Source organism: Pestalotiopsis fici, assembly GCF_000516985.1.
Source record: "Pestalotiopsis fici W106-1 unplaced genomic scaffold PFICI_Scf_4, whole genome shotgun sequence".
NCBI classification, from domain to species: domain Eukaryota; kingdom Fungi; phylum Ascomycota; class Sordariomycetes; order Amphisphaeriales; family Sporocadaceae; genus Pestalotiopsis; species Pestalotiopsis fici.
Window position 1 is genome coordinate 3,619,902 of NW_006917094.1, and position 20,064 is coordinate 3,639,965.

General features: G+C 50.3%; 5 protein-coding genes across 5 annotated transcripts; 3 read left to right on the top strand and 2 right to left on the bottom strand.

The window, feature by feature from the left end:
• Positions 1-830: 830 nt before the first annotated feature.
• Positions 831-2,177, top strand: PFICI_07096 (uncharacterized protein; the record flags this gene model as incomplete). The annotated part of the gene is made up of 4 exons (XM_007835677.1): positions 831-1,121; positions 1,181-1,566; positions 1,620-1,693; positions 1,759-2,177. 4 exons carry the CDS (start codon positions 831-833, stop codon positions 2,175-2,177), a joined length of 1,170 nt encoding a protein of 389 aa, XP_007833868.1.
• A 1,773-nt stretch (positions 2,178-3,950) lies between these two features.
• PFICI_07097 (uncharacterized protein) lies at positions 3,951-7,928 on the bottom strand (the record flags this gene model as incomplete). The annotated part of the gene is made up of 3 exons (XM_007835678.1): positions 3,951-7,504; positions 7,563-7,646; positions 7,715-7,928. 3 exons carry the CDS (start codon positions 7,926-7,928, stop codon positions 3,951-3,953), a joined length of 3,852 nt encoding a protein of 1,283 aa, XP_007833869.1.
• Positions 7,929-8,561: 633 nt separating this feature from the next.
• Positions 8,562-9,682, bottom strand: PFICI_07098 (uncharacterized protein; the record flags this gene model as incomplete). Its single annotated transcript, XM_007835679.1, has 5 exons — positions 8,562-8,692; positions 8,759-8,869; positions 8,929-9,144; positions 9,220-9,504; positions 9,580-9,682. The coding sequence occupies 5 exons, from the start codon at positions 9,680-9,682 to the stop codon at positions 8,562-8,564; spliced, it is 846 nt and encodes a 281-aa protein (XP_007833870.1).
• Positions 9,683-10,218: 536 nt separating this feature from the next.
• On the top strand, positions 10,219-11,866 carry PFICI_07099 (uncharacterized protein; the record flags this gene model as incomplete). The annotated part of the gene is made up of 2 exons (XM_007835680.1): positions 10,219-11,052; positions 11,108-11,866. The coding sequence occupies 2 exons, from the start codon at positions 10,219-10,221 to the stop codon at positions 11,864-11,866; spliced, it is 1,593 nt and encodes a 530-aa protein (XP_007833871.1).
• A 3,077-nt stretch (positions 11,867-14,943) lies between these two features.
• PFICI_07100 (uncharacterized protein) lies at positions 14,944-16,758 on the top strand (the record flags this gene model as incomplete). Its single annotated transcript, XM_007835681.1, has 2 exons — positions 14,944-16,001; positions 16,062-16,758. 2 exons carry the CDS (start codon positions 14,944-14,946, stop codon positions 16,756-16,758), a joined length of 1,755 nt encoding a protein of 584 aa, XP_007833872.1.
• Between the last annotated feature and the right edge of the window lie 3,306 nt (positions 16,759-20,064).

The window sequence follows — 20,064 nt, forward strand, 5'->3', positions numbered from 1 at the left end:
TCTCCCTGCTCTTGTCCATTTTCCCAAAATCACCATGAAATCACGATGGGCAAATATTTTGTGCGTTCTTACTCAGGTGGGTGTATCGGCGGATCTTGACCAGATACGGGTATATATAAAAGTGACGGCCCTCAAAAGTTCAGACTACATGGAGGCCCGTCCCTCGAGTTGGCCGGCGTCGGGAAACTATCGCGGGGGCTAAGCCACTGAGAATCCAGCGTTTCACAACCCCCGCGCTTCCAATGTCTTTCTGTCTTGGTAGTAGTTCACTGTAGATCGGCCGGCAAACTCCGCCAACACACCCCATCATGTATGATATGATAAGCCTGTATTATATAATCTTTCAGCTGGGCGGCTGGCTGGGGACGAGGCACTCAAAGCATTTATAGGGGCAAAATGGAGTCGACGATAGAGCTATAGTCACACTGAACCAGAAGGACCGAGCCCTGGTTAGCGTGAACTCTATTTGTGCGCTCCGGAGATGAGCCAGTCTCCTAACTTACGCATACCACGGCGGCGACAACATAGCTGAACCTGGCCAAGTCTGGGTTAAGCGATGGCTAGCTGCGATCGTGATCGAGTCAGTACCTGTCCAGGGCACTAACCTACCTGACTTGTCGAGACAAAAATACTATATGCTTGAATAGTCAGCAGTATTTGATATCTATATTCTTGACTTTCCGGTTTTCTTGTTTCATATTTCGATCTTTTCGCTTACCCACAGTCAACTCCCACTTATCAGAGTGAACCCAAACGCCATCATCCAGCTGTTCAACGTTTGAAGCTGGACTAGGACGCTACCGACAATATTGGGGGAAGGGAAATAGACCATGTCTTCTTCGGAATCGGATTCCTCGGTGGACTATTCGAATGATGGCCCCGGTGCCTTGATTGGCTGTGCGATTTTGGGTTTTATCACCACGGTTATTGTGGGCTGCAGATTCTGGGCAAGGCGACTGGTCTCGACAACTTGGGGACAAGACGACTGGTTGACAGTGGTGGCGCTCGTGGCACACCATGGAGTACTGATTGCCTTTGGAGTCATGATCGTGGATGGAGGTCTTGGCAAAGATATTGCAGTCGTTGCGACGGTCCCAGGCGCAGTGACAGCTTTGTACAAGGTAAGCAATGGCCACTCTCAACCAAATAGGAAACTATTTCCAACTCGAATCTTTTCTAGTCCCTCTTTGCAGCAGAACTTGCCTATGGTATGAGCTCGTCTCTGGCCAAGCTGTCTCTGCTGGCCTTTTATAACCGCGTCTTCCCTACCCAACGAGTACGAATCAGCTGCATAGTCCTCGGGTCAATATGCATCATGTGGACAGTCGCCATTCAAATAACCAATGTGCTCCAATGCCGACCTCTTAGAGCATTTTGGGATCCGGCCTTGCAAGCCGCATCCACCACAAAATGCATCGACACGATACTTTTCTTCCTCGGCAACTCGATTGTCAACTGTGTAATAGATCTCGCAACCCTGGCTCTCCCTATTCAAGAAATCTTGAAGTTGCACACGACCAAGAAGAAGAAGGCCGGTATTGCTGGTGTTTTCCTTCTCGGCAGCATGTATGTGTTATTGCGATGAAGCAAATAGTGACATCTGGCTAATGAAACATTAGTGCATTCGCGGCCAGTCTTGTTCGCACAATATTCACTGCCACCATGTATAACGAAGGCACTACAAACTTTACGAGTACGTCGTGTTGGGAATTTCACTACAGCGGGCCGAAAGAAAACATGGCTAACATGACTTGACAGAGCAATTCGTCGTTTCGGGTGTGGCAACGGTGGTCGAAGTGTACGTGGGCATCATTAGCGGTTGCCTTCCCATCATGGTGCCCGTGTACCGACGTATTCGCTACGGCAACGCACTCAAGTCTACCACACGCACAGGGTCCGAAGGGTACTACCTGAGCAACAGCGGCAATGCCTTGGCAAAGAGCAACGCGAGAAGCAAGACGAACCGGTCGAGAGGCGAGGGCCCGTTTGAGAGACTGGACACCAACAAGGACGACTTTGCATCGAGCGAATTTTCGAGCGATCGTCACATCATGGTGTCGAGTGCCGCAGTACGGGACGGTGACGTGGACCACAAGAGCAACGACAGCATCCCACTTGATGGAATTGTCGTGCGGTCAGACGTTCAGTGGAAGGTTTCGGCAAAATCTCATGCATAGGTTGGGAATATGGAATGGTCACCGGCACTATCAAGTCAGGGCACGACACTCGGTTTCTTTTGTCAAAAAAGCGTATACGAAGCACACTCTCAGTATTGCAATGATTTACAGAGCACTCACCACATACACACGCGCACACACGCACACACACGTATCGCGTGTCCTCCACCCCCCATATTGGGGAAGTTGATGGAATTGTGAACTCGGCCGGGAATTCCGCATACTGCGTACCCTAGCGATCGGACTTTTTGGGAACCACCAGCGGAGATCTGCGACGACCTGGACCACGAGCTGGAATCTTTTTCTGAATTTTCTAGTGTCGACCGGAGGAGAAAGACTCATCCGCTACTATCATGTTGAACCCTGGCCCGGGAGAGGTTCCCGAGCAGGGAGATGCCTGTGCCAAAACCCGACACCCTGGCCAAGCTAATGAATAATCCAGATTTGGGGCCTGGGTTTGCATTAGTATACGCGAGTCATGATTGTGGGCTGACGCTGGCAGCCAGCCCCACCTATAGTCATCAACTATCGACCACCAGCTACCCCATCTGAACGCCCATCAGCAACAGCGGCGTTTTGTATTGTTGGGTAGGTAGCGTATCTAATAATATTAATACGATTTGAACTGCGATAATTGCAGCGCAAGTACATTACTCGACCATGCAGGAGACCAAGTAATCTCACCAATGACGGTATATCTATTCAGCCAATTGGCTTTTACCTATATCACATCATGACGGCCACTCGACCAAAAAAAAAAAAAAAAAAAGTAGGCGTTGTCGGATCGACTGCATTACCTGAACTCTCACTTGTCATGTACCTAGCGTCTCTGCATAGGATCGACACAGCAAAAAGAATGCCTAGCCCGCCAAGCACAATACTGAGGCTGCCAGGGCTGAGGACTAGATTGAAAGGTTACAGGAGTAGAGACACATGATGGCGGTAAGGAGGGGTGATCACCATGTAAATGATTAGAAGCTGGCGGATGGTGCACTGCTACTGCGACAACACAGCAGACATGTTCTTTCTGGAGGCACAAGCAGCAGATGGATGCCGGCAGCAAGAATTGAAATAAGGCTGTGCCGATGATAAGCGATGAGAATGGTTCGTGCCATGAAAGGACGAGGCTTGCATGTTCAAGGGTCTCGCATTTGAGATGAAGGAATGGATGTAATGAAAGTTGTATGTGTGCGATTGATGCTTTTTGCTTTGGCATATTGTTGAATGGTCTCTATGCCCTGATTGTGGATAGTTTCAAGAGATGGACTGAAGCTGTCTCGATAGTAGTCTTGGCAGACTACTATTTCTGACTCGTGGAATCAAGACATTGACCTGACACAAACTATTTTGATTATCATAGTGGCCGTTCGGGAGCTCAACTTTATTTCCACCTCTAAGTGAAGATAAAGAGCACGGAGTCAAGACCTCATCTCGCTTACTCCTTTTTAGCTCGATGTAAGCTTCCATAAACTCCCACCATATATCATCAACCCGCAGAGCGAACTTGGCCTGTGCAAAGCGACCAATATTGTCCAAAGGATGATAGCTCATGAATATATTGGCAATATTCACCTGGTTAATTCTTGATTCCCATCTCTTTTTCAATAGTTGACCCCCTTTTGGTTCTTTCGACTAGTAATCTAGGCCAACGCGGAAATAAAACCAACAACAATGCTAGTAGCCACGGTGTATCATTCGTAGATATTCGAAATGTCAGCCCTAGCTACAGGGCTGAACTCCATATCGAGTCATGTATTTTAGCAAGACGAGATTTTAGATTCCATCACCTGCTTGGTCCTCCTCCCGATACCCATCGGCATCACCTTCCGGCTTGCCCCAAGCACCGCCGCCAGGGGTGTTGATCTGCATCTTCTCCCCGGGATTCAGAACGACGACGGCTTTGCCACCCAAATTGATTTGCTCAAAGCCAGTACCCTCCTGGTTGAATTTGAAAACATAGTTTTGGCCCCTGTGCCCAGCCTCTCCACCCTCCATTCCATATGGGCGGTATACTCTGCGATCCGAGAGGATGCTAAACTTGAGCGGGATCCGTGCCTGAATCTCTCGAGTCACACCGTCTCCTCCTCGCCATTGGCCGCGGCCTCCACTGCCCTTGCGCACGGCATACTTTGTGACCAGGACCGCCGTCCGCTTCTCCACGACCTCGGGATCCGTGTTGCGCGTGTTTGTCGAGTGCACATTGATGGCGCTCTCGCCGTGGTAGCCAGGGAGGGCACCTACGCCGCCGCCCAGCGACTCGCCATAGTTCCATCCGGGAAGCACCTTGCCCGTCTCGGGATCCCGCCCGCCCATGCCCCAGCTAAAGGAGCTGGCGCAGCCCTGCGATGCCGCGCAGCGACGAAAGGCGCGCAGAATGGTGTCAATGACGCGCTGACTGGCCAAGGTCGACCCGCAAATGGCAACCGCGGGCGAAGGGTTGAGCATGCTGCCATACGGCACACGAATGTCAATGGGCGTCAGACAGCCCTCGTTGAGGGGAATGTCCACGTCGACAAGGCATCGGAGGGTGTAAATGATGGCCGAGTGCGTGATTGATATCGGACAGTTGTAGTTTCCCCATTGTTGGGGTCCTGTGCCGCTAAAGTCGTAGACGGCACCGCCAGTCTCTGGGTCAATAATGATCTTGATTTTTATGGGCGTGCCGTCGTCAAAGTAGTCAATAGCAGTGAGTGGCTCGGGGTGTTTCTTGGCAAGCTGTTTGAGGAATCGGCGCACTGCGAACTCGGCATTGGCCTGGATCCCCTCCATGTATGTGCATACCACTGGCAGTGTGAACTCTTCGCAGAGATTGCCGAGCAAGATAATGCCTCGCTGGTTTGAGGCTATTTGTGCCTTGAGATCTGATAAATTGTCTGCGATTCTCCTGGTCGGGCTACAGCCCGGGAACGAGCCCGCCTTGTCAAATGCAGCCCGAATTTCATCCTCGAGGAACTCGCCGCCAGAAACAATCTTCATGGTCTTGATACTGATGCCCTCCTCCCACAGCTCCTTGGACTCGGGCATCATGGCCGCTATGCCCTTGCCACCAATATCCGTATGATGACCGCGGGAGGCGACGTAAAAGGCAACGTCGCCATTGACGAAAACGGGGCTGACGACCGTCAAGTCGGGCAAATGAGTGCCTCCCGAAAGAGGGTGATTCGTGACCAGAGCATCTCCGGGCTTCAGCTTGCCTTTCCAGGCCTCGTGTTGGTAGCGGATGGCCATTTGCATACTGCCCAGATGAATAGGGATATGGGGTGCATTGGCCACGAGCTTGCCCTCGCGGGAGAAGATTGCGCAGGAAAAATCAAGTCGTTCCTTGATGCTGCTTGACACTGATGTTCGCTGCAGGGTGTTGCCCATTTGTTCCGCAATAGACATGAAACGGTGCGCAAACACGGACAGCAAGAGAGGGTTGATTTCCTCTGCCGACACGGCTTGTCTCGTGACGGTGTCTTCAACGTTACTTTCTTCAAGAATGACATGGTCAGGAAGAATGTAAGCATTGAAGCGTGGCTCGACAAAGATTGTTTGCGTCTTGTCGATAATCATGGCAGGTCCGCTGACAGCGCAACCCTTGGAAAGTTGGTCGAGCCGATATATAGGCACCTTTCTCCAGGATCCATTGATATAGACCTTCTGTTCTTCTGTGGTCTGGGCGGTCGTGGCCACCGACTTGACCCGAGCCAGAGCTTTGAGCGGAGGCTCTTCGGTCGCCAGGGTCACGGCGCTGCCAGTACCTCTGACATTGACAGAGTCGATTACAATCTTGCGGTTCAGCTTGAAGGCAAATTCTCTCAGGTGCAGAGCTTCAAAAGCCGCTCCATAGTCAAGGTCGTCTGGAGTGGTCACCGTGATGGTTGTGTCGGTTCCGAAATATTTCATGACCAGAGACTCGTCGAATCGCAACGTGGATTCCTGAGCGCCTTGAGCAAGTAGTCCAGCAGCGACTTTCTCTCTGAGCAATGATAAACGCTCCTTGATGAATCCATTTAGGTCCATGCCAAAGTCTAGCGAGAGAGGCTCAAATGATTCGTATTGCAAATCAGCCTGAGATATGCCATGCGCCGAGAGGAGTGATGACCATTTGTGAATCAATACTCTCTTGATACCGAGCTTACTCGCAATGGCGCATGCGTGCTGACCACCAGCACCACCGAAACTGACAAGATTGTGTTTTTCTGGTGCAAAGCCCCTGGCTTCCGTGGTGTTTCGGATTGGTCTGCTCATGGCCTCGTTGGCAACATCGAGGAAACCGAGGGCGACCTCTTCTGCCGTCAAGTTCTGCGATGTCTGGCTGTTGAAGTCGGCGGTGATTTCCTGAAACTTGGCGGTAACCACATCTTGATCAAGAGGCTGGTCGGCGTTTTCACCAAAGATGGAAGGAAAGGATGAGACGACCAGACGCCCAAGGAAGAGGTTGGCATCCGTCACGGTTAGGGGCCCACCCTTTCGATAACATGCCGGACCGGGATGTGCTCCAGCGCTCTCGGGTCCTACGACGAGGAGTCCGCTCCGCGCAAACAGGATGGATCCGCCTCCGGCAGCAACGGTAGATATATTGAGCATGGGCATTGAGATTGTCCTGTCGGCGATGACGGTCTCGGAAAGATAGTCATACTTGCCATCGAACCTTGAAACGTCGGTACTCGTGCCTCCCATGTCGAATCCAATGATTGGTATTTTCTGTTCGACATCGTAACAAGATGTTGCAATGCCCACGACTCCACCGGCAGGACCGCTGAGGAGAGCTTCATTGCCTCTGAACTTTTGAGATTGTTTCAGACCGCCATCGGAGCACATGAAATCGACTCGTCGCGGCAAGACTCGGAAACCCGACTCAAAGTTCTCAATGTATCTCCGGATAACTGGGTAAAGGCAGGCTTCGGAGCAGCATGAAGTACTGCGGTTCAAATACTTGAGCACAGGTCTAGTCTCTGCCGAGGTCGTCACGTATGTGAAGCCTACTTCGCGGGCAATCTTTGCCACCTGGTCCTCATGATCGGGGAAGATGTATGAATGCATGAAAGAGATGGCGACGGAATTGTAGCCGGCATCGCGCAAAGCCAGGAGCTGCTCGCGGACAGTTTCCTCGTTGACGCGAGCCAATATGCGAATGATTTCCCCGCTCGGCGTCCGTACGAGATCTGGGTCATTGAGCGAGGCCGACTTGTCCAAAGGATATGGGTTCAAGTCATAATCCTCGATCGTCACCCGCTCATCGACCCCGATGACGGTGTCATGAAGGGCCTCGGCTTTCTTCACCTTCAAGTCAAACAGCTTCGGCCTTGATTGATCTCCAATGACGCACACATCTTCGAAACCTGTAACAAAAGTTAGTGACTCCCTTCTGTGATGGACAACATTAAACAGGAAAATTACCTTTGGTCGTCACAAGTGCAAACTTTTCATACTTCCCCTCTAATAAAGCATTTGTAGCGACGGTGGTGCCCAGGCGACACGATGCTAGAGAGCTCTGTTAGCAACACATTCATTCCCCGCAGTCTGCAGGCAAAATAATCCCTAATACGCACCAATTCTAGTTCCGTCCAGCTTTTCTCCCACTGGGATCTTTTTGCCCTCTACAATCTCCAGCACTCTTCTGATGCCTTCAGTGGGAGCATCTTGATAGTTTGCGGGGTCTACCGAAAGAAGCTTGAAGATGATTGGCTCGCGCCCTTCAACGTGCGCAATAACGTCGCAGAATGTGCCGCCTCGATCGATTGAGACACGGATATCGGCAGTCATGGTTTTTTTTTAATGCGTGGCTGCTTATTTTTTCCAGTTTGCCGACAAAAACGTATGAAACTGGGAGGGATGGGAAAAAAATAAAATAATAATAAATTTCAAATAAGTATATAATTGACTCCGAATTCGTTCATTGTATGAATTGCATCCGTTATTAGAGGTAATGAGAATAGATCTCTGATCGGATTTGATTGCGGTAAGTTTCGTCGGGGCGACCCCGACCCACGAATCCACTTGACACCATCGCCATGGTCTATGAATGGCTGGCTATACTATGGTGGATAACAAAAGAAGATACGCCCGTATTTGGAAAAACTTCTTACATCGGACCCTTTCTATACAGATTCGCGCCACCTACCGATTCATAGAGGTGTTGTGAGTTTGTCATGATTGATCCTTCTCATGTTGTGGCTCTTGTTATGTTTAATTTTATTATTTGTTTTTTTTTTCCCCTAACAAAGTGCACATCATCTATAACGCCAATCCAGAAACGTGATATTCGCTTCCTGTTGCTGCTTGCAATCAATTTGCCATGTTTTAGAAATGCGCGAGGAGGATATCAGCTCGTAAATCCAATTGCCAAAGCACAAGCAATGGGGCCAATGTCGATAATCCATTGCAAGATTGTGTGGTCTACTTCTCAAGATGGCTTCGGATCTTCTTGACCACCAGGTCGTTCTTCTCGACATGAACGCTGTGGTTGGCATTCTCAACCAAGAAGAGTTCAGCGTCCTTGATCTCCTTTGCTATGAATTTTGAGTTTTCTGGCACCCCATTGTCGATCAGTAGCTAGCCCCCAACGTAGCTCAGGAGAATGGAAGCTTATTTACCTGGAGGGCAGATCCAGTCCTTGTCGCCCACAACGACCAAAGTTTTGGCCGTGATTCGGTGCAGATCTTTGGTGTAATCAAAGTATTTCTCCTTTTCCGAGTACAGATCATCTGCAATTTTGCAGCTTAGTTTTGTGTCTAGGACTTGGACATTGAGAGATTGGCCTTACTATGCGACTCTGCGTTATAGACATTGTTTAGACAGCTCTGCAATGCGGCGTTTGCATCAAACGATTCACTGTACAGCGGGGACATGACCAGGTGCACCATGCGGAACTCGAGGTCACTATCAAAGGCTCCAAAAACCTTGTCTTTCAGCATTTCAATGCTGAAGCTGGGCACCTTGGACAGCCTCTGCTCGAGTGTCTTTATGGCACCTTCCTCGTCTATCCACCATGTATGTTAGTGTACCAAGGTAGGTTTGTCTGCGCACCCTGGAGATGTAGGGGACGTGAACGTACGGTGATGTGACGGTGCTGTACCCCGAAGAATCAGATGCGACACGTGGGAGGCATACTTGATGGCATACTGTTGTGCAAGGAATCCACCAAAACTTCCACCCAGTATGATGACTTGTTTTTCAGGTCCAGCGAAACGAGCCCTCATACCATCAATGTCGTCGACGATCTGTTCAAACGTGTAAGGCTTGGTGCGGCTGCTTTGGCCATGACCCCGATAATCAAAGGACAGTATACGATAGCTGTCACCGAGCGGACTGAACGCCTTGAAATCAGACTGATGGTTGCCTATACCGTAGATGCGAGAGAATTAGACGTCCATCAATAGTCAACGTCTTTTGATACATGGTGGACTAGACTGACCCATGCCCCGGCCGCCGTGCAGGGTAATAACGAGGGGAGCATCTTCTGGTCCGCAGATTCGGTACGCTAGCTGAGCTCCATTTATTTCCACGAATTCGACCATGGTTGTCATTGTTGGTGTCGTTGATAGGTAGTCAAGGATTTATTTTGCCCTTTATGAATTAATTGCACTTGTAAGGTGTCTAAGTATCCAAGAACGTATTTGAGCCCCATGGGTGCACTGTAGATAGGCACTCCGTACTCTAGGGCGGGCGACTAACTCCTATGATCGGATCGGGCCGGACCCGACACAGATTCCCTGATTTGATACACCCCCACCCGGCCCTGACTCCTATCAACGGCGATGTTGCACCGCTCTATCATTTCACGCCGTAGAATGAAGAGCTGTTGACTCGAGATGACACATAATATCGACCGAGTCCACGACATGATGTGCTCGGCACCTAGGATGTCGTAAATCGGTAGTTTGAATGGCCATGTTCGAGATTTTCTGAAAGAATATAACGCGCCTCAATAAAGACGGGCTGGATCGAGCTTGAAAAGAATCGGCTGTCGCTCTAGTTTTGGCCAAGGTCTGCTTCACTTCTCCAAAACACCTCTCTTCGCCAGCGGGAACGTAGGAGCAAGGTCAATCTCACAATGTCGGGGCCTGCCCTGGAAGTCGCAGCCGCCAAAACGGCCGAGCAGGGTCAAGTTCCCGTCCTCGCCGCTGCCGTTCGGGGCGACACCAAAGTATCCGGCGACTCCATCCACGCCGCCACGACCGCTGTATCGGATGGAGACAATCAGAGCAGTACCATGTCGGGCAAGACAGCGGCTGGTGATGCCACTTCACCAGCCTCGGGCTCGGGCTCAGGTGGCTGGTTTCATTGGCACGAGCCTGGTACGAGCAAGGCCGAAAAGAAGCTGATCTTTAAGCTGGATTGGTTTCTGCTGTCTTACTCGTGCCTGTGCTTCTTCATCAAGCAGTTGGACGGCAACAACGTGACCAATGCGTACGCGTCTGGCATGCAGGAGCAGCTGGGATTCGGACCGGGCAATGAGCTGTCGTGGATGAACACGTATTTCAACATTGGCCAGATCATCGGTGCCCCTTTTGCCAACATGATTATAACCGTAGTGCGCCCGCGCTACTGGCTGCCCGCCTGCCTCATGACCTGGTCAGCGTTCGTGCTGGGCATGTACCGATGCGAAACAGCTGCTCAGTTCTACGTCCTCCGCTTCTTCATTGGCTTGTTCGAGGGCGCCGCTTGGCCCGGTATCACCTATACTCTGGGTTGTTGGTATCGCAAGAGCGAAATGGCGCGCCGATCTGCCCTGTTTGTCATGTCCGGCGTGTTGGGTCAAATGTTTTCGGGTTATTTGCAGGCTGCCTTGTATACGGGCATGGATGGCAAAGGAGGTCTCGCGGCGTGGAGATGGTTGTTCATCTTTGACTTTATTCTCGCCGTACCTATCGCCATCTATGGGTTGGTAAGTCGGGCCCACTATCTGTGTCTATCTCATCTTGCTCACAATGCATATCTAGTTTTGCTTCCCTGATACTCCACACAAGACGTCGGCTTGGTATCTCAATTCCTGGGAGCGTGAGAAGGCAGTGGAGCGCATCGACTCCGAGGGCCGCAAGCCCATTGGCAAGCTAGACTTGTCCGTCTTCAAGCGCATTTTCACGTCATGGCAGGTTTATGCCTTTACGCTGGGCTACGCACTATGGTCGCTCACGGTTGGTTCCTACGTGATGCAATATTTCACCTTGTATCTCAAGGCGACCAAGGAGTACACGATACCGCAGATCAACAATATTCCCACGGCCCTGGGCGCCGTCAATTTTGTCACCATGTTGACGACCGGCTTCGTGTCCGACAAGATTGGTCGCCGAGGCCCTGTGTGCCTGGCTGTCGGTTGCGTCCTCATCTTCACCTATTCCATATTTACCGCGTGGAACGTACCGCATCGCCTGCTCATGGCCGTCTTTATCCTCAACGGTGTATACGGCTGCTATACGCCACTGCTAGCTGGCTGGGTCAATGAGTGCTGCGGGGGCGACCAACAGAAGCGAGCGTTTATCCTGGGCTTGATGACCTCGGTCGGTGGCGCCGTGGTCATTCCCTTTCAACAGCTCCAATTCCCCAGTTCACAGGCGCCACAGTTCAAACAAACTCATGGCTGGCCGAGCGCACTGGCTTTTGTGATTGCCTTGACGTGCTGGACGGGACTGGGTATACCCCTCTTACAGCGCAGAATGGAGAAGCAAGCCAAGAGAAATGAAGCAGAGCATGAAGCTTGAAAGGAAAACCTACTCCACGCTGCCAGGGGCACGCTCTATATAGAGTAATTATTACAAGTGCTAGTCACGTAATCTGGTGTATAGCATTTGGTTTAGATTTTTACATTTCATGTCATTTATCTATGCATTTGTCAATGGGCAAGCAATGGTGATCTTTGGGACTGCCTCATTATAGACCATGTGCCTTGTGGCCTATTATGATCAAAGCTCAAGTCCTATTGATACGAGTCTCGGTCCCCATCGATACAAGTCTCGATGGGTACACCCCCTTGGCCTGTCTACCTACACGCGTTGCTCAGCAACCCACTCTTTGTTATAATCCTCTAATGTTGGCCTTTTGACTAAGTAGGTATGCAAATTTGTCTTCCCAAATTCCACCTGCATTCACGGATGCGAAGGTGCCAAGAAATGCACCTAAAATGCATACACGCGGTCGATTAAAAGCGTGGTAATGACTGAGGCAGGCAAGCGCACGCAAACCATGGTCAAACATGTTTGTATATCGCCATCTCGCAAAGCTGGCCGCGCTTGTTCTGTAGCCATTCGATTGTTCCTCCAGCCTCCTCGAGGACTTGTTTGTGGTAAACCTACAGCGTCTTGGCGCCTTAATCATCCCGCCCTCCCGCTCTTATGCACTGTACCGCATGGCCGGCCAGCGGCTCGGCGGCCCCAGGTCGATAACGCCGTGGCGACAACAGCGCTGCTAAGTAACGTCGTACCCAGATGTCTGGGTAGGCCTACCACGTTTGCAGACCTTTGAGTCATGGCCAGGATGACCGTCATTGCTCGTTCATAATGCGATGCATGCTGGTTCATCTTTCTTCCCAACCACTCAAGCATAGTACAAAGGCTGGCGCAGAATTCAACCGACAGAGCAGAAGCCACTCCATGGTGTACAGTAGCACCAGGTGCTTTCTGACTATGCACCCCATGCGCAAGCGAGAACTTGCCTCAATTGTGCGTGTCACCTTCACGGCACCATCGTTTAGAGGATCTGATGGTATGCATTGCAAATTGAGCGAATCATCATACACATGCCCAGCCGACAACCTGTTCTCAGTCCATGTCACTACAAGTCTCTATGATTGCCTTTTCCGCCCCGACTCTCCCATCTACGCACGACAGGTGGACGAACCGCGATGTCGTTGATGCACACGCCGAATCTTGGCTGGACAACGATATCCTCGAACATGCGATTGGCCAAAACAAAACCATAAGCAGTTCTTGGAAGAAAGATGTTGTGCCAGCTTATACACATGGACTTGCGCAATGTAGTGGCGCCAATAGTCAATAGTCTCGAAGAGGTGTAGGACGACTGTATCCCAGGTTCAACCCGAGCCAGATCGAAAAAGCCGCCCAAATCTTATTGGCTGCTCGGTGTTGGAATCTCCATGCTCGTCAAGTGACTCTCCAAAGCCGAACGTTGCTTGGCGTCCTGCACGCGGCTGGCTGGGCGCCCCGGAGAGCAACACGCTACCCGTTTTCGCGTTGTAGCAGCTATTGACAGGTAAAAGCGCCCATATTTTGCTCAAATTGTGGAACAGAATGAATGATCGCAACTTGCCACCCAATTGCCGACTAGCTTGCATCATAGACTTGGCCCATGGTTGTCGGTCCCGTAGTCTATAGTGCTCTCTCTCTCACACGTCAGCATTCCACTTGTATACCAAAGCACAACGTCCCACGAGACCATGATAACCATATAGATGGTTGCGTTTTTCTTGCCGTGGAGTTGAATCATCATTCTGTTGTGCAATGCCAAAAGTCGGCGTTTCTTTTTGTTTTGGTTTAATAGAGTTTTCTAGTGCATATCACCGAAAAAGCTTGGCATAAATACCCTTGGATATGCCTGTTTTGCCTGGGGGATCAAGGTTGTGTCTCACGCTACCAAGGTGAACCCCAGGAAAGAGCGACATTTGCTCCAACTTCCACCAGACAATGTTTTCATGGAGCCAGCCATATCTGCAAGCCTCAAAGGGTTGGGATCGTTTTGAATGCGCGCAGTCGTCGTCAGCTGTTTTCCTGCGAGCGTGAAAACGCAGAGGTCGACAATGGATCTGCCCACAATGAGGTGGTCAACTTGTGAGCTTTGCATGGCATTGATGCTCGCATATGTCTCTACCGGCCGCGATCTCCCAGCTGCTGCATTGCAGCCTCGCTTTGTGGGGATTTTGGCAGGCAGGAGTTCAGAGGACGAGCCCTTTTCAGGGTCACTAACTGTCATTGTGGCGTTGCGGCAATTCTCGTTCAACACTGAGGATGCTGCCAGATTTGGACGAGCTCCAACGATTTATGCAACCCTCGGTTTTGAATTTCTCAGGGACATGGGGTCCATTTTTCTTTCCACCATCAAAACCAGTAGTCAATGAGTTGTACTCTCTTTAAGGTGCTTTACTCGGCTCATTGTCTGCTAATGGTAGAACTGGCGCTACGAACTTCACGAGAGTCACGAGACGACGGGTGGCTTTGAGGAGGATGAGCATGAGGCTTACATGAAGTGGAGATGGCTATGGTATAGACTGTGAGAATGAGCGCCGTTTTCAACGTTGAAACGATTATTTGTCTATCAGTATAGACTTTATCGAGTCGTTCCCCTCTTTCGGGTCGTCTTTGAACAGTTTTCTCGACCTGGCTAGTGCCATTTACCTACGCAATGTCCTGGGATAACTGACACACTATACGGCGGAGTTCCGACGACACATCCCAGCTTTGATTCATCGATTGCAGAACCACCTGCTCATTCACTTGACCAGCCATGCCTGCTCTCAGCCTCTGCAGGTTCTGCCGAATACGGTATGCTGCATGTTCTTCGCCAACGCCGAAGTATGCTATGCATGTCCAAACGGCAGCATGGATGTCGATTCAGATGTAAAAGTTCTGTGGCATGGCATCCTTACGGTATATGCTCGTGTCGTAGCCAATCTGCGTTTTATAAATCTCCGCTGCATCCTCTCTTAGTGTCTATTTCTATACTCGCGATACCATTCCTCGTGCCATTTATATTCGGGGGCTATCGTCTTGCCTCTTGAGTTTCTTGGCATAGTCTATCGCTCCAACTATTGCTTCCACTCGTCATCATGTGGACAGCCAGGCTCAGCTCTATAGCGGTGTTGACACAGGTTGTTGGCACATGGGCCGATACGATCACCCTCAACTGGGAAATAACCTGGGTCAATGCCGCTCCAGATGGCTTTCACAGACCAGTCATTGGCGTCAACGGTAAATGGCCCTGTCCACCAATTCACGCCACCGTCGGCGATACAGTAGTGATCAACATGAAGAACAGCCTCGGCAATCAGACGACGGGACTTCACTTCCACGGCATAAACCAACTTGATACAAACTATATGGATGGAGCCTCCATGGTGAACTCTTGTCCAGTTGTCCCTGGAAGCTCAATGACATATTCATTCACCGCCGACGAACCTGGCACTTACTGGTACCATTCCCACAACATGGCACAGTACCCCGACGGACTGCGCGGTCCTCTCATCATTCACGACGACAACGACCCTTTCGACGGAGAATTCGACAATGAGGTGATACTCACTATATCCGACTGGTATCACCAACAAACCCTGACACTGGTGCAAAATATGTTGGTCTCAAGCAATGACCAATGGCGCCCACCACTCCCTGACGGTATGATCGTCAATGAGGGCGGGAACACGGATATTGAGCTTGACATTGGTACAACCACTCGCGTCAGGATTCTGAATTTTGGAGCTCTTACAGCTTTCATGCTCCGATTCGGCTCTCGCGACATGGATGTCATCATGACTGATGCGTCCTATGTCCAGAGGGAGACAATCCATCAGCTGCGCATTGCTCCAGGACAACGATATGACGTCCTGGTCTCTGCGACTAAGAAGGATAAGGGGAAAAACATACCCTACCTGATTAGCATGGATCTGAACCGCGATTTCACCGTATCTGGTACGTGGACCTTCAACCAGACGGGCTACCTCATTACCGATGCGAAGGCGCCCTGCACCGCAAAAGAGGTTGTCCAGCAGTGGCGTCCCTTTGATGAAGCCCTGTTCACTCCCCTCGATGAGATGCCGCTATTGGGTCCGTTGGACAGGACGTGGACATTGAACTTTGCACTTTGCAAGGACATGAACAATATTCCTCGGTGAGTACTCGCAATCATGAGTCTGACATAGAGAATCATGCTAACCTGTGAACTCTTCAGCATGTGTTTCAACGATCAGACATACGTCATGCAGAAGACACCGACCTTATATACTGCGGCTACTGTTGGCAATGCAAATACAGACCCCAGCGTCTATGGCGCTGTCCTGCCGTTTATCATTGAGTATGGTGACGTTCTGGAAATTGTCATCAACAACCTCGACCCTGCAATCCACCCCTTCCATCTACACGGGCACCAGTTCCAGGTCGTCGAAAGACCAGAGAGTGGCTCTGGCTCGTTCGATGGATCTTCTACTGCGAACCCGGTGCCGCCCCGACGAGATGTCATTAGCATCAACGGCGGGTCTTATGCCAGACTGCGCATAACCGCCGATAACCCGGGCGTGTTCCTATTTCATTGCCATATCGAATGGCATGTCGAAATGGGCCTTACCGCTACCCTCATTGAGGCGCCCGAGATGCTCGATGGTTACGATATCCCGCAAGCAATGATCGATTCGTGCAAGGCTCAGGGATATCCCGTCGCGGGTAATGCTGCTGGCGATACAATTAATGTCTGGGATGACTCGGGGTACCTTACTGATCCACCTTCGACTTACTCTGGCTCCCAGTGGCCTGTTCCCAAGGGTGGCAACAGCCAAAAGAGTCGACCGAGGCGAAAGCCGAGTGGCCAGTCGTCTCAAACTAGACAGATCAGCAACATGTCAGGTGAATTCCAGCACAGGATCACCTGGTAGATCTGAATGTTGTTCAAAGTTTCTGTTCTTGCTTGGGTGATCTTCAGCTTTGATTTTCGGGATTTGGACAGACATGTGAGGGTGACGGTTCTATTTTCTGATTTCGTTTCAGTTGAATTATATCGCCTGTATGAGATTGGATGATCTATGAAGGTTCATGAATGTAGTCAAGGTGTTGGTGTTAAAACTTTCAAGCCAGCGTACATAGCGGTTATCAGGAGGAAGACGAAACTGTTATTATTTTTGGAAACACTGGGGATAATATGCTAAGATAGACATGAATAAGATATCACCACATAACTCTTATCTCCACCGGGGTTTTCCATTCTTCATAACATCATGTGTTGTTTGTGATCAGAAATTACGTCCGCACCTATGCCCGGACATGCCTTGAGCTGAGCTTCACACAAATGCAGGTCCACTCGAGGAACTATTTCCGTTGGGCGGGACTAGAACCATTAGAGAGGCGGCACGTTCAAGGCCAAAAATGCAGATGCTTTGGCGTATACTTTGGAAATAAGGTGCTGCAGACGGCGGCTCTGCTTCATGTGAAATGTACGTAGATCCTTGAGCCCCTCGCTTTGCTTCGAGTCATGTGAAATTGATATACATGGCGATCACAGGCCCTAGAACAAATCAGAAGCCATGTGCTCAGTGCAGGTTACATGGCTTCTGGGCTGATGTTGTGATTGAGATTGGCGCAAACAGTCCCATTGAATTCTTTGTTGAAGGCAGATCTTTCCTGTTTGTTGAACTACTGCCAAAGCAAGCCACGATAGAATTCTGTATCCAACGCAAGCCAAGCCTCGTGGCGAAAATACCTGATCAGTCCATGATGAGAATTGCCAAGCACCCCAGTATCCTGTCTCTCGGTATCCTCGACGTCAAAATTTACGCTAAGACGAAAATCCTCAGCGTCTAGATGTCACAAGAGGGTTACAGTTACGGCTCAGCCTTGAGTGGAATCCCATCCCGCTGAGGCTGCGGCAAAGCCGCCCCCATGGCAACGGAGCTTTCCCCATGTATGTATCATAGACGCTTGGGGCTGAGTCTGGATCCAGTCACATTGAGAGTAATCAACATCAAGTCAACAAAAGAACAAGGGGAATAATTCGATCTTGCACATGCATTAAGTTCAGGTTGTCAGACTTAAGCTTGATTGCCAAAAAAAGAATAATGGGGGATTACAATATATCGTCACGTTGAATTTTTGGCGCCGATCTGGAGTGCAAGTTTTTCCTCGGACCGAATGATACGATGATTATTATGGCATCAAGCACTTCTACATGGCGCTTAGTCTCGTAGCTATATGCAAGATCGTGCTGTTTACTCAGGGCTGGCAAACCATGATGTGTTCGAGATCACAGGCCAGAAATGTAAGTGTTTTCTTAATTCCGGGCTGAAAGCAGTGTTATCAGATCTGTCAGGACAGTGTGCTTGTCTAATGAAAATCGAATGACCCCTTGAGACAAGTAGGAGGGAAAATAAAATAGAAAAAAGAAATAGAGAGAATGCAATTAGACACCAGGCGTGCATGTATACGCCTTGAGCTTCCCATCCACACACCAACAGAAATGGGATGTAACATGAGTAAGCTCTTGCTCCAAAAGGCATGGATAGATATCGATCCATCGTAACAATTGAGTGTTCCGGGTCACAATCAAGGGTTCGCTTCTACTATTGGTGAATGTTGCATCTATCAGCCTTCGCGAAGGATTCCTCTCATCATCCTCGCTACACCCTTCCAATCGCAACTTCTATCGCGGCCGGATGTCCGAAGGGAGACATATAGACTGCCTGCACATGTAAGAGTTGGCGGCGCTTGCACACACACACACACACACACACACACACACAGACACAGGCCCGCCCTCGCACGACAGGCCAATTGGGGGTGGGCCAACTTGTGCTCCAAATGTTCACAAATGAATGACCATTAGATGATACCAAATTCTGACATTGAACCCAATCATAGTGGTTGTTGCTGTGGTGAGTGAAAATGTGGAACTCGCAGCTGACGCCGTGGCTGGGGGGAAAGGGGGGCTCGTCATCAAGACAAACCCAACGTACGTCGACAGACGGCGGTAACGACCAAAAAAAAAAAAAGAGACACCAGGGCCCGGCCCCAACGTGTATGTCAGAACAAGGAAGGGCGTCGAGACACTGTATGAGGTGGTTGCTGTTCCGACACAACCGTCACCCGCCTTGTCATTCGGCTGTGACCCAACTTTAGCTGTGTTGAGAGAGTTGCGGCGGCTGCTTTGGGGCCCCGAATAAGGTTGACAAGGCAAAGGCACTCTAACTATAGAGCCTCGGTAACATGTTCAGATCTGTAATCGACAATTGAGCCTGGGTTGCGTTCTTGCGTGTTAGGAAGGAAATGAAGGGAGAAAAAGGAATTTTCTTGTCAAAACCGGTCAGAACTCCGGTCTATCAAAGTCGGTGAGGATATCGTCTTTTCGAGAATACGAGGTCGTCAAAAGTGGACGCAGGTCTATAGGCGAGGAAATATACTCGATACATATCAGTACGGTGGAACTTGGCTAGCGTGGGGAGTACTGCAATGAGCTGGATAGTATATCCGCAGCACAGGACGGCCGCTATAACTCCAGCGGTTAGCAGGGTCTTTCTAGCGAAACCACAACGCTGGAGGCTACGTTTTAGCGCCCTGACGGTACCGAACTCAGCCGGTCGAACGGTTTCTCCACACCCGTCTGGGAGCTCCCACAGCGCCTTCCTCTCCATCTCCTTGCCGTCTTGGTTTGCAGGACAAGGCAAGAACATCAGCTCAGGGCATTGGCATTGGCCCGGCAGGGCAACATTTAGAAAAGTCCCAGGGAAGCAAAAGGACCACCACCCCCTGTGCACATGCTTGGGCTTTGAGGAGATGACGATGAACCCACAAGTGCTCACCATGGGAATTTGTCACCCACATGCCAATATGGCTTTCTTATTTTTGTTTTTTTTTTCCATTTATATGCTCAACTCTAAATATTATTGCGACATCATAGTACGTACCGACCGACCGCTCAGCTCAGCACATGCGCCATCCAATATGAGCATGAGACAAGATTGCAGTAGCGCCATCAGGGCTTGAGGCTCTCTCTCTCTCTCTGTTGCGCGCTCATTCACTCATGCTCGCTCACTCATTCCCTTCCTGCCCTTCCTTCCGGCTAGTCAACCTTCCGAGGCGTGTGAAGAAGCAGTAAGTGAGTGAGTTAGTGAGCAACTGAGGATCAAAGTAAAAGGCACTACAGTGCCTTACCTACCTACATACCTTGCTCGAGTATACGACGACAACGCGTG